The 14,518-nt window shown below is 38.5% G+C and overlaps 1 protein-coding gene across 5 annotated transcripts in view; it reads left to right on the top strand.

Moving 5' to 3' along the window:
• Positions 1-731: 731 nt before the first annotated feature.
• The window catches only part of LOC127495953 (cell adhesion molecule DSCAML1), a 135,239-nt gene continuing 121,452 nt past the window's right edge, over positions 732-14,518 (top strand). For 2 of the 5 annotated variants that reach the window (XM_051863426.1, XM_051863425.1), the window contains exon 1: positions 1,054-1,727. In XM_051863426.1, the coding sequence (XP_051719386.1) occupies positions 1,478-1,727 (250 nt within the window). In that variant the 5' untranslated portion in view covers positions 1,054-1,477. Of the gene's footprint in view, positions 1,728-14,518 lie in introns of all 5 variants that reach the window. The other 3 variants (XM_051863428.1, XM_051863424.1, XM_051863427.1) reach the window with 3 other exon arrangements.

Raw genomic sequence — 14,518 nt, 5'->3', positions numbered from 1 at the left:
TCTTCCCTGTCAGACAGACTCATATGCAGCTGACTCAGTGAACGCACTTCTTGTTTACGTCTGAACGCCGGCTCATTGTTGGCCGGCTCCGGTCAGCATCACAAGCACATAGACACACGCATGCATCGTGCTGCTCACGTGAACAGGCGTCGGCCAATAGTGAGTCACGTTCTGATGTAGAACCTGGAAGCCTGCAACGAAAATAGCGTAGGAGTATGACAGGGGAGAGACGAATTTGTAAAATAAAGTCGTTATTTTTGTTTTGTTTTTGCGCACAAAAATTATTCTTCATAACATTAAGCTTGAACCACTGTAGTCACGCTGACTATTTTAACGATGTTTTTACTACTTGAATGTGGTAATTTCGTTGCTTTTTTATTGAGGATAAAAAACCTCTTGTATTTCATCAATATCTTAATTTGTGTTCCGAAGATGAACGAAGGTCTTAAGGGTGTTGAACGACATGAGATTGAGTAATTAATGACAGAAATTTCATTTTTGGGTGAACTAACCCTTTAAGATGAAGGGTTTGTGAATTTCCATATACAAAAACTCTCAAATGTCAAACAGATTTGTTGCTTAATCTGAATTATAAGGGTTTAATGATGCTGTGTAATTACAATTCCCACTGTTTAGTAAAATCTATTCATATACATATTTGTTTTTGCAGACTTTGATATTGTAGAAGAAAGCCGCTATAGTCACCACACGATAAAGCCGGGGTGGTCTGTAAGCATTATCCACCACTCTAGACAATACACGATACGCCCTTCGCATGTCATTCCTCTCATTTTGAGCGCGGAACAATGCCGGCGATTCAGACATTCTTCGGTGCGCCTCTGAAGCACGCGTTCTCCCTCATTCACATACGTTAATGTATGGAGAGAGCGTGACAGGGTCTCGTTCTGTGTCTCTGAGGACGCACGCGTGTCACTCAAAGATTAGCGAAATAAAGAACATACGCGGAGCGTTTTGCGCACAACATTTACACGAACTTTACTTTAAAATAACTCTCAGCCCTACCGAAAAAAAAAAAACAGGGTTTGATTTGCGGGTCTTGACTGGTGTAAGGTGGTCTCCCAGACTTGGTCATGCTGGTTTTCCGTCCTGTTAAAAAGTGCCTAAGATCTGGCTGGGAGACCACACATGGTTTAAGCTGTTTTCTCAGCGTCAATGCAAGATTTCTGACGATAAAAGGTAAGCCGTTGACATCGCGAAAAGTGATCCGCCGTGCGTAAAAAAGCAGTCGTTTAGTTCCCAGGTGCGCCACAGAATGCCCCGGCTGACTCCAGCCACGTGGACCGCTCACAACAACAACAACAACAACAACATGTTAAGTCCTGTCCTCTCTGATGCACTCATCCCACCCCCACCAACAAAACTCCGCGCGCCGTCCTCGCCGCGTCTCTCTCTGGCCCCGCACCAGCACCTCTCCATCTCGCCGTACCATTAGACTACCGAAGGAGGGGCCGTTCGGATGACGGTCCCGCGGAGGGGAGGGTACGAGAGGCGGGACCAAAGTCTTCCCCGCTTCTCGGCGCTGACGAGTACGGGACTAGGGCTGGAGAGATCGCCGGGGAGCATCGTCACCACTCCTGCACGGAGCCTCGCCTGGCCGAATACTGCACAGTGCACACGTCGGGATTGCAAAACATTCCTGAGAAATATACCTGCTATTTATGGCATGTGGCTGGTAACTTTACTCCTGCTGTATTCTTTTCAAGAAGGTACGTAGTCAGTTTATTTTTTATTGCTGCTTTTTGACTTGTGGAAAAATAACTGCACAATTAATTGAATTAAATTAAGTGGTAATTTGTTTGCACTAAAATTGCACTGTTCCAAGTTCAGTGCAGGGAGTTTCAATGTTATTTTATTGTGCGCGCACATATCTGGGTTTTAGGAAGTTTCTTTCCCTCCAAAACTAATATACAACTTCATTCAAAATGTTTTTAGTTCAGTAAAATGTGGAAAATTGTCTCTCTAGTCGACGAACAGAAGATTATGAGGCTGTAGGATCTGCATGTTCCCGTGCGCAAAGATGGGGGAGATAGCATGATTTGTATGCAAGATATGAATATGCTGTTGAGTTATGAATATGTAGAACGGGAGCAGATTTTTAGATCGGTCGTGTGCATTTGCCATACACTTTTGGCCTTCTGTTGTTGGAAAAAAGTAGAGTTGTACAAAGTGAGGTGTAATTTTTTTTCTTGGTACTTTTTTTTTTTTTTTTTACTGCGCTAGAATAAGAATGTAATTTTCCCTGGATTTGAATAGGTCTGTTCGTTGTTTATACTGTAGTAACATGCTGTTTTATGCTTTTAGGGAAAATAATAATAGGTATTTTGTAGTAAAAGTGCATGCGTCTGTGATAGAGGGTGAATATATCTGCATAGATCTTGTGAAAAATAGAATGGCTTATGCAGCCTCATTTCCAATTAGCACTGGTGCAATTAGTGGTCCTCCATTTTCTATGCCAACAGATTCCTGGTTTGACTGTGCTGATGGTGGGTTTGATATGGCACATTTGAATCTGTATAAATGCGAAACGAAGATGTGGTTTATTTTGATCATAATTTAGGTTGTTTATTTGCTCATTTAATTAGTTTTACGCATCAATTTCTGTCATGATGTCTTCTCAACAATTTTGTTTTTGACACCTCACAGCATATACACCCCTCCTTTCCTCACCCTCCAGCCTTGGAGATATGCTTTCAGTTTTTGCTCATATTTTTTTCCCTAAAAATATTTTTTGGATGAAACCACTTTTCAAAACGTGTGCGCCTGTTTTGAAGTGTTCTTTATCTGATATTGCTTCGTCAAGTGTGGCTTTTTATTTGCCCACAAACAATTCAAATGCAAATGCTTGAGTTTTGATGCTTGAAAAGACATTTTGATTTGTATATATTTTAATTTACAATGTCATTTTAACGGGGATGTAAGGTCAGAATTATTCTGCCTCTCTTCCAGTGTGTGTGTGTGGGTTTGTGAAAGAGAACTGTGGTGTGTATTAATCTGTGTTTGTGTATGTTTGTGTGTGTTCTTGTATGGGGGAGGAAGGGTGCAGTAGGGCGTAAAGTGCGTAAAAACGGGATATGGAGGTCGCAACAAACTTATTTTTGTCATGTTTTCCTTTTATTTTCTCATTCTCATAGTTATGTGTTTTCTGTAATTCCCACAATATATTTCTTATCATGTATCTTAAGCTCTGATGACACGGTCGATAGGAGATGTAAAACGCACATCAATTATCATACATGCATATGCATTAGGACTGCGTATTTTTCCGAGAGGGCCGCGCCTCCATCTTTTTCACTTTCAAGGAATGTAGAAACGTTTCTCCTTAAAAACCTTTTTTCCACGTTTCCCGAAATAATTGTATGTTGTCATACGAACATATTTCAGTCGTTTTTGTTTAGAAATGATCAGCCATTTTAAATGTATTATTATGCATTATCGTGACCCGGGCAAGTTGTAGCATATCACCCCCCCTGCCTTCACACCTGAACCCCGGGCTGGGAAACCGGATCCAGGGTAAATTGTCGTCTCGAGGGTCAGCTTGTCTTTTTATGGAAAAACTAAATGAGATGAAAAAGGCACCGAGGGATGCTGCAGTATTGTATGTGGAAATATATGTTCTTATTTGCATGGAAGTAATAATTTGATAAAAAATAATAACAGTTAGTATATTATTATTATGAACAACAATAATAGCAAATACTATTATTAAACTGATTAAGAAAGACTTAGTTTATTGGAAGGCTTTTAATTGTGTTGGCTTTAGCAGGCCCTATAGAATATAAAATTTTAGAATTAATCCCTTAATATCCAGATGTTGTATACTCTTTGTGATAGGTCACTTTTTCTTTTTTTCTTTTTTTTTTTTGAAATATCAAATAAATGTTTTTTTTTTTTTTTTTGTAGCTTTAATAATTTTATTTATGACATATTTGCTTGGATATTAAATAATGAATAAAGAGATGGTGTGTTCGCGTGTGTGTATCTGTGTCTGTTCAATATTTATTTTAAGGATCAGCAGTCGTCAGGTCGTCATATTTGTGTGGTGGCTGCGATATTATCCGGTCTGATCCGATTTCCTGAACATTTGCCTAAATTAAAATGTGATTGAAAGGAGCTTGCCACGTCCAACACATCAAACCCTTTCAGAGTGAAACATATTATTATTAATAATAATAATTACCATGTGTATGTCTAACATCAGCCACAACAGAAATATCTAAGCATTTTAAAAAAGAAAAAATATTTGCCCACTTTCATGCGATTTCACCTCCAAACTGCTCGCAATGTCAAACCTGCTCCTCACATCAGGACACCTCCATCCCACCCGGTCTCCCCCTCATAGAAATATGCAAAATTGGTTTCCTTTCTCTTTTCCCCCCATCAAATCCCCTGTTCTTCCCAGCTGCGCAATTAGTAGGAGATCTGCCGCATCCCCCACTCCAAAAGTAAATCAGGTCATTGGCCATAAGGACTCCATTTATTTCTCTCTCTCTCTCTCTCTCTCTCTCTCTCTCTCATTGTGGATCTGTCTGTCTCTCTATTTCGCTATACTCGTCATATACACCTGTTCCTCTCTTCTTTCCATGACACAGTGTTCATTATAATACGATACTTCCTCTATAAAAATAAAGAGTAAAGCCTCGTGTGATAGCAGCATGAGTCACAGTTATAAACACATGTTACTCTCATAAACTGTGTAATCTGTATACTTGAACTTTTCTACTTGAAAACAAGATGGTTTATATTGAACAGGTTTGTCCTCTCAGTGATTTTTTTTTTTTTACCCCCCACAAATTATGAATGTTCCTAACTGAAAAAAAAAGAAAAAAAAAAATCCCAGTCAAATGATTTCACTCACTGCAAAGTCCAATGAAACAAACTTATTTTTTCCCTACAAAAAAAGTTAGTCAAAGAATGTGTTTTATTCCTGTAACCGACGGGAAACATGCAGAGTCAAAAACTGCTCAGTTGATCAATAAAGTAACAATTTTTATATTTTATAGGCAATTGTGGGGATAAAGACATAGCCAATAGGCTAATCAATCTATATTTCTTTTTAATTTGTTGTTGTTTAATAATAGACTCTTGAAGTATTAATACATTAGCAAATAGTTTCTAACGGCATGCTTCCTTTTATGGAATTAAACAGCTCTGGTCATGTGACTATTTACACCAGTCAAGTAACTAAAATATCCATATAACATCAAGACAGTCTGTACTCGGTGTAAAATACATCATTAACTTTTTTTAGACCCTTCAAACTCAAAAGAAAATTGATGTCACAAACGCAACCGGTGAGATTTACTGGGTTAAGCGCCGTGCTATTTTTTCCCTCCACCTAAAATCACACCCGCCGCTCCACCTGCCATTTCAGCTGAAGTGCGGTCAAAATAAAAATCTTTGTGTCACTCTCGCGTTCCGCTTCGACAGGTGACCGCTGTTCTCCTTTCAGAGCTCGTGTGCCGGTGAGTTAAGCGCGTGAACAAACACTTCTTGCCTCTGGAGCACCTGCTGCACGCGACACGTCGGGGCCACTTGTCCATCCAGTCGGACACCGTGCGCAAAGCAACCGTTCTATCAAGAGTCAGAATAATGTGACATGCAGTAACAGGGCGCGAATCGTTGGGGGTCTGACTCCCTTATTTAAAGGGATAGTTCACCCAAAAAATGAAAATCATCTGTCATCATTTAGGCTACTCACTCTCTCAAGTTGTCCCAAACCTATGAAGTTCTTTCTTCTGCTGAACTCAAAAGAATATATTTTGAAGAATACGGGTAACCAAACAGTTGATAGGCACCATTGACTTCCATAGTATGTAAAATAGATACTATGGAAGTCAGTGGTCAATGGTTACTAACATTTTTTCAAAATATTTTCCTTTGTGTTCAGCAAAAGAAAGAAATTCATACAGGTTTGAAACAACTAGAGGGTGTGTAAAATAATGACAGAATTTTCATTTTTGGGTGAACTATCCCTTGGCTTGAACCCTCCCAAAACATCCAATCAAAAGGTTGGAGGTCTTAAAACTATGTAATCTTTTTATAATCCAAGTACATATATTGTATGTTTCAAAATCGTTTTCAGTGAACTATTTAGTAACAACAAAAGTTAGCTAGGCTACTATAAATTCGCTCAGGAACAGAAGTAGCGGTAACCATAGCAACAGTACACTGCTCGAGCGCTTTCCGTTACCTTACGATCATTGTGGATGGGAAAACAACACAACTGTCAATATCCTTTTATTATATATTTAAATATCACGAATATAATCACCAGCACAACACAACAAATGTACTGCTTTGTATAAAACGTCTCTAATAACATAGTGTACGGTTAATTATTATCATTCACTTTAATTGTATGGAGAAGATTGTATGACTAGCGTCAACAATCTGTTAAACGTCTTTTTTTCAGTTCGATAGAAGAAAAAAAAGTGATATGGGTTTGTGAGACAACAGGGTGAGTAATGACAACAATTTTTTTTTTTTTTATGTCAACTATTTCTTTAAGATGGCGGATAGAAAAATATGCAAGTGGCGAGAGGTCCTCAACATATTGCGCACTGAAAATTACTGGCAAAAATTACTTTTAAAAAGTCGACACCTCTGAAAGTTGCTTATTTCGCGTACTGTCCAGTGCCACACTAAAGAGGCGTACTTAGCCTACGTTTTACGATCAATTCGTCAAACGTCTTTGTCTGGTAAGTTTCTGACTTTCTATTTAAGTCGGCGTGTCATGTTAGAAGTAGTTCACTGCAATGTAAAACCAGCTCCTCACCTCTTTGGATTCCATTCGGTGTTTCACTAATAGAAATAAGGTCCTTGCGTTTTGTTTACTTTCTTTGCGGTAGCCTACGTCTGTTTTTGAACGCAAATGTGGAGTGTTGCCACCCTCGAGTCTTTTCCCCCCTCTTTTTTGGTGCTGTGTGTCTCAAACTTTGATATAGTATGTTCATATGTACTTTACAAATGAAAGTAGTTAAACCGTATGAATATACAAGAAACTTCTGATTTGATTAAGATTAGCCTAGCCTATGTCTGTCATATAATGTCAACATCCATTAAAATGTTCACGAATCAAACTATAAATCAGATGTGCTATTCCACTTTTCTTTGTCTTGTAAATCCTTTATATATATTTTCCACAGAGACTTTCTCACTGCACTCCAGGAGGGTGGTGGCTAGTGATTTTATTAGTGTAGCTTACCTCTTTATAATTGCTAAAATGATGGTGTTACTCACCTTGTGTTACAACACTCCTGTTCTCTCCTATTAGTAAATAATGTGTGTGGACATGATTTATCTCTGATATTGTTACATCCACCCACAGAGTGGAGTAAATTTCACTGTCATATTAGTATCAAAGCAACTTTAGAGCAGTTTAAAAAATAATAATGACAAAAAGTAAAGGGTTCTGAGTATTTTTTTCTTAGGTTTTGAACATCCAAATAACCTTTTTACACTTTAAAGGACTTTTTGTTCAGTGGAAAGGTACTTTGGATGGTAAAGTTTCTTCATTGATCCATAGATACCAATAAAGAACCTTTATTTTTAAGAATGACAAGGACAATTTACATTTTAATATACCTGCATCTCACTTAGAGGTGAAGAATGGCCAGAAAAGGGGCAGTTTATAAACTATTCAAACTACAGTTTATAAACTACCCTGAAACACACGAGATTCTGTCAAATTTGTTACAGACACCCAACCTCCAAAATCATCCCTTTGAAGTCTGAGCTACTTCGGCAAATGCTGAAAATGTTTTCTTTTTTCCCTGACGCTGCAGTACTGCGAAAATAAGGGGGTAGAGATCCCTTACCCATTTAAAAATCCAACCCCTTCAAACTGAGATTAGAAAGGAAGAGACTCATCAACCTCAGTCTCTAACATGATCATGATCACATCATATATTTGATTCATTATAATGTGAACAAGATAGATGTATGCAAAATGCTAATTATTTAACCAAATGTATAGATTTGTCTCACACTTTTCTCTCTCCCTCTTCTCAAAGAGACTGCCATACAAATGTGGGAGGTTACATGTGACTGGTTTCCAATCCACTCTAGCTCACTCACGCAAAGCACTGAACAATCACAGGGACAACAGTGGCAGGCAAGATTTACTCTAATATACCAGAACAAATGTAATCTAAACACCAAGTGTACATGTGTCCTCCTCAGCCTAGCTATGAAGAAATGCCCGACACACACACACGCCTCATTCTTGCTATCGTAAACCCATTTATAACTGGATGCAGTGTAGGGCTGACTTTAGATTCAGCTGGAAGTTACTCAGCACCTGTAGTATTGATTTTTCCTTGACTGCGCCGTGCATAAATGATTATCGGTTTGATAAGTGGCTTGTCTGAGGAAAGGTATAAAAAACAAAGGAGGAAGAAAGTCAGCCCCTCTCTCTTTTAATCTCATGAGTCATTTTAAAAGGTTAAAGAAAACATTATGACACTGGAAGCTGTTAAAAAAATATGCAGCGTTGTAGCGCGATACAGACAGGCTTGACAGCGGAAATGGCCCTTGAACAATCTGCGAATAAATTAATTGGAAGGCTCGGAGGCAAATGGATGGTTGAATTGCGTTGTTGTCGAACAGTTGCGCGTCCCAAAAATATGCGTCTGCATTTAGACATGTTTATGTAGGTGAGACAGAGTGATCGGAAGAGAGATTGTGTGCAGATTTCTTTGGGGACAGGGTGTGAAGATCTATGCGTGTGCATGCGAGAGAGTGTGTGTCTAAGCAAATGCAGATGAGCGACTGAGAGAGCTGCATTATGCATAGCGGCTCACCATTGGCAATAGCCTAAGCTATCCGCAATACATATTCAAACGGCATTTTCATAGCGACTGAACAAAAAAATATATGTATATATGTATGTATATGTTGTGCAAAAGTGCAAAAGCAAGAAGAACCACATAAAGTGGAAGCTGAGAAAGAGGAAAATGGAAGGCGATTAACAGGGAGAGATGGCGAGAAGGAAGGGAAAACAACATGAAATGATGAGCAAAGACATTTTTGAGCAGGAATTTTTTTGGTTCGAGGAAGTGGGTGGAGAATAACGCGTCCATCTTGAGAGTTAGACAGATAGATAGGGAAAACGGGCATCATTAATGGAGCGTTTCAGCATTCCCATGCAGCCCTTTCCCTCGTTTGGCATATGGCAACGAGAATAGCAAGGAGCTGCAGGGCTTCGTTAGCCCTCACACGGAAGTCATCTCAGAACAAAGAGAGAAGAAATTGGGTTATCCCATTGCCCTTTCTCTTTTCTCTCCTTAAGACTCCCCTAAATTACTGATCATCTACCCTAAACGTCCCAACAATTGTCTATGGACATATGAAGTCCATGGACATAGTGGTAGACCATTGTTGCGTGCTTTGTGTGGTGCTGCTGTTGATGTGTTTCCATTTTTTTTCATCCCTTTTTATCAACAAATACCCACACTAAATTGATTTATGTTCAATACATTGCTAGATGCTTAAACTACACCATTGATTATAAATATCTTTTTCATTCATAAAATTTTTTTATAAGCAACATACAGTATATGTGACACTTGCTGGCAAAATGAGTCGCAATGAGCAAATGTTCAAAAATTAGTTATTGTTATCTTCAATCTCTATTAAAAAACCTTCAAAGTGATTGCAAATGCATGAGCTACACCTGTTTGAAGTCGATAGAGTCAGATAAAGTCAATTTTGAGAAAAATTGAGTTCTCTGAAGGTTCCAAAAAAAAAATCACCTAAAAACCATATCTTAAAATCCCTGTTAATAACTCCTAATTTGACTCACACACCTCATCAACACCAAATATCTATAGGAAAAAAATATATGTTCTATTTTTTTCAATATTTTGAAGTACTGTAATTCTGTTTAAATGTGTATTTTGGGATTGTGCGCTGTCTGAGGCGTCTTTGTGCGCACGCTTCGGATCTGTCAGTCAGCGCGAGTAAGTTCGATTTGTTTAATTCAGCATGAGTTTGAAAATCACATTTCATTGGTTCAGACTCTTGCCATCAAAAATTCGCTATTAATATATTCACAAAGTTGGAATGCTGCGCTTCAAAACGATATCAAACTTGTGCTGAGGGGAAACGCGAGTGGTGACGTGAGCAGAGAAAAACTGCATTTTTCGTGGACAAAGGAAAGGCACTCCTAGGAAAGGCACATACAAATAAAGATTTTTATATGTTTAATTGCTATTTGGATGGCTAGACGAGGGCTTAACTAACTCATTTTTGTGAAAACTTCAAATTCGACCAAAATCGACATTTTTGACTTGATTTGCCTGTAGCTCGTAATTAGCCCGTGCGCATTCCGACTCATTTTGCCAACACGGGTCACATATATATCTCTAATATTTCATTATAATATAGTGTACATTTTATTAGTGTCTTTATTTATTTATTGGCTCTTAAAAGCGTGAAATTGACAGCTCTGGACAGAAGAGTTTAGGACTGTGCATGTTTTTGTGGCAATCAGCGAATCAGCATTGTCATGATGTAATTTCCTGTAGCTTTAAGGTGCGGTCACATTAGCAAAATTTAGGTGGAATTTTGCAAATCAGTTTTCCATTGTCAATAGTGTTGAGATGTATAAAGTACTACTTACTCAGAAGTCACTTTAAAACTAAGCAGCTTTCTGTTGTTCGGCATGGCGAATTCTCATGACCAACTTGAACATGAACGAAATCTGCATGGGGAACTTTTTTGCCCATGTGCGAAACTCCCAATCGCAATGATTCCTATCGCAAAAACTGGAATTCCGTACTTTTAGAGTAATTCATCACATGCCATTTACAGCTCAGGTTATTGGCTCAAAAAGTTTTGTGGTCCAGAGGGAATGCTTTCTCCAGGTAAAATTCTATGATAGCATCCCAATAGTGACACCTGTTGGTGTGGAGGACAAACTGCAGCTGTCCTGCTTTCAAGCTTTTCCCTGTCCTCCTCCCTTACCTCAGACCCAGACAGTGGGGGGTGGGGGGGATATCCTCAGGCCCTCCCTTTTGGATCTACAACCCCTTACCCAGAACCCCACTGTGAGATTATAGATATTGCAATCTTTATTATGGGGGTTTATGCTTTAGGCTATAATCTGCAAAGGCAAAAGGATGGGGGGCAGGGGGACTAACCAGTTGACCTGTTTTTCATCCCATTTCAGTATGACCATGACCATATTTCCCAGTGTTGCTGTGTTTTGTTCAGATCTACTGTGAACTGATGTGTTGTCATGCAGGCTTTTCGCTATTGTCTATATTTTCTGGTGCCATGCACAGGGTGGTGTTTGCTCTTGTTTGTCCAATGATAAGAGAGAGATGTTTTTATATCTTTAAAAGAACTATTACAGATTAACAGATGTTTGTATTTGATAAGTTTTAAGTTGAATTTCCACAGAGAGGAGATTGGCACTGTCTATTGTGCTGAAATGTGTTTAGGGACCATTCAGTCACTGTCCATGGTCCTGAAAAGAGCTCTCGGAATTATATTTGACACAGCTCAGAAACCAGGATAGAGTGCACTCTGCTCTCGTCCCAAATAGCACTTAAGGCTGACGGCAGCCAGGGACTGAGTCCATTTTGAGCATGTCAGGGATCTTTGCTGTTTAACTGTAATGCTGGATCCCAGAGGTTCTTTACACAAAAGCGTGGGTCAAAACATTTGCTTCAAACCCTAGATTTGTCAGTGCAACTGTGGCACTACATTAGGTGCTGACTTTGCATGCACAGCAAAGCTTAGTCTAGTCCAGTGGTTTTCAAATGGGGGTGAGAGAGTCATGAACATCTAAGGGGGCTAAAACATTCTCTAATTATTTATAAATAAATAAATAAATAAATAAATAAAATTAAAAATAAATTAATTGTTTAAATAATTGTAAAAAAGAAATGTTTATATATTTAAAATAATGTTTTGAAATGCTACAGTACAACTGATTGAACCACTGAGCTTTTTATTTATTTATTGCAGCATATAACCTTGGCAAACAAAATTGACAACTTTTGTCAAAAATTGACTGTTTCTTTCAAACTGTTATAAACAGGTTATAAACATGTTATAAACAGTGGCCAATTGCATAAACTGCTAAGCCTAGTCTTACAAGTTAGTCATCAACTTTTTTCTTTAAGGCCTTTCATAACTTTTTATAATCAGTTACATAAAAACATAGACTGGTCTAACTTGATATGGAAAAGTAAGACTAATTACCTCAAACTGTTGGTCATAATAGTTCTTAAGACACAGTCTTAACATAATGGCTATGTTTATGCAACTGGCCCCAGAGCTTTTTTTTTTTTTTTTTTTTTTTTAAATGGAACAATGTATTAATATGTTTTAAAACAATCTTGACACTAATCACATTTTTACATATATTGACAGCCCTAGTTTCTGTTAAAAATAGTTAGGAAAGAAAATACTTGTGTCAATTTCATAGCTGGCAGTCTTTGAAAAATAGCCTTAACTGTAGGGGACTTTTGAGTTACAAAGGTTGAAAAGTGCCAGTCTAGACCTTGTACTAATGTAATCCAGCACATTTTTATTTCATGTGAAGCGTGAACAACGAAAGGCATTTTATTTCATTCCCTTGCAACCTGTGACTCCTGACGCCACAAAACCGTTCACTTCAGCCCCCCATCTAACCTACTCCTCTGCTCACTCTAGACCCGGTCCTGTCTGGACTCATGCCCCCTGGCTCACACCCACCTCCATAATCTGCCCTCCCCACAGGGCAGAGTGAGAGGGGAAGCGATAGAGGCCCTCCACCGTGCTGCGATTATCAGACCAGGAAGGCTCTGTGTGTGTTAAATGTGAAAGGAGATTATATGGATTTAACTCTCTGCGTCTGGCGTACAAATTCCAATCACATAACATATCCCTTCATGTTCTATGGGAATATAAAAAGAGAGGGAGAGAGAGTGATGGATGGAGAGAGAAAGAATCCAAACCCCCACCTTGCCCAGTAAAAGCTTTAGCTCTAATCTCAGCCTTTCAATTCTCTAGCATCACTTTTTTCATGTTTTTCATTCTGTTTATGCTTTGCATGTTTTTTTCTGATTCCAAATGAATATTATTATTGCCCCTTGTTTCTCGAGACCTTTAAAAGGAGTAGCCTATAACTGTCAAAAGTATTAATAACATAATTTTAGTCATTAAAACAATAGGATATCACCATTTACACACCTCTTGTGTCTTTCCAAACCCATTTAACTTGCTTTTTTAATTTTTTTTTTTTTTTTTTTTGCGAGGAGCACAAAAGAAGATATTTTATAGAATGTCCAAGCTGCTCTTTTCCATACATTGAAAGTAAATGGGAACTTGGCACAGCTGTGGTTTCATTACATTAAAACAAGCAGCATTGTCATTTTTAGATGAACTAATCCTTTAATGTTCAACGTTATTGGGTATAAATTCCAATTTCATATTTATTTTTATACATTATGATGGTCTCTTCAGTGCATGGAAGCTTATAGTTTACTTATCTATGGCACCCCATTGACTTTAATGGCATGGTAGCATGTCACCATTATTCTTTCGAACACAATGAGAATCACAAGAATAGGGGTTAATCCAGGCATTGTTGACATAAACCTGGTGGGGGGCATTAATTAAATGTAATTGCCTTAGAAGAAAATTCTCTTGCTTTGGGCTTGTGTCTCCCTTGGCTCGAAGCCAGAGCTGAGCTAAGCAATTCTCAGAATACAAAAAGATACAGAGCCATCCCACCAGAACCATGTAATCCGTAATAGAGCCTGCAGATAATAGAGACGCCAGAATGGTAAATCACTAAAACGCCGCCTTTGAAGGACATCATTAGCTACGCTGCTAAATTAACGCGTTAATTTACGCAACCATCTTTTTTTCTCTTTTCTCACAGTAGTCCGGGTTTGGTAATACACCAAGAGCGAATGATTGTCTGATCCACATTAGCTGTCAGAGAGGTTTGTAGATACATAGCGGGGGTTCTATGACCTATTTATTCTCCTATCAGATGGCAGCATTCAGCACGGCTCACACCGCACACATATTAGATTAGTGATATTCTTTAATGCCTGCCCTACAACTGCTTGTTATCACTGTCATTTAGGTTAAGGTTGGATAAGCAAGGTTCCTTTGGTAAGGAAGCATCTGCCAAGAACACACATATGCCTATATTATAAAAAGATGTGAATGGAGAGTAAAGATCCACTCTTGCTGTGGACAAAGTCGGCTTTTGTTTGGAAGCCTTGCTGATGCCTGCATCTTGCTTTGTTCATTTACATCTGTGTTGGCTTCTGTGAAAATTGCAGCATTTTCAGTTTTACAATGAGTCATTTTAAATGAACAATTTCTATTGATGAAAAGAATCTGGAGTGTGTTACCCAAAAGCTTTAGCCAACTATAGTCATAAGTTCTGTCGGTAGTAATAATTTGGTGTTTCCCGAAACCATAATTTCACCAAACATTTGCAAGTTGTTTGGTTTGAACTACAGTTCTTGACCTCTGGTTAGAAGCAGTG

The sequence above is a fragment of the Ctenopharyngodon idella genome, chromosome 15 (assembly GCF_019924925.1).
Source record: "Ctenopharyngodon idella isolate HZGC_01 chromosome 15, HZGC01, whole genome shotgun sequence".
In the NCBI taxonomy this organism is placed as follows: domain Eukaryota; kingdom Metazoa; phylum Chordata; class Actinopteri; order Cypriniformes; family Xenocyprididae; genus Ctenopharyngodon; species Ctenopharyngodon idella.
This window is presented reverse-complemented; position numbering and strand designations above follow the sequence as displayed.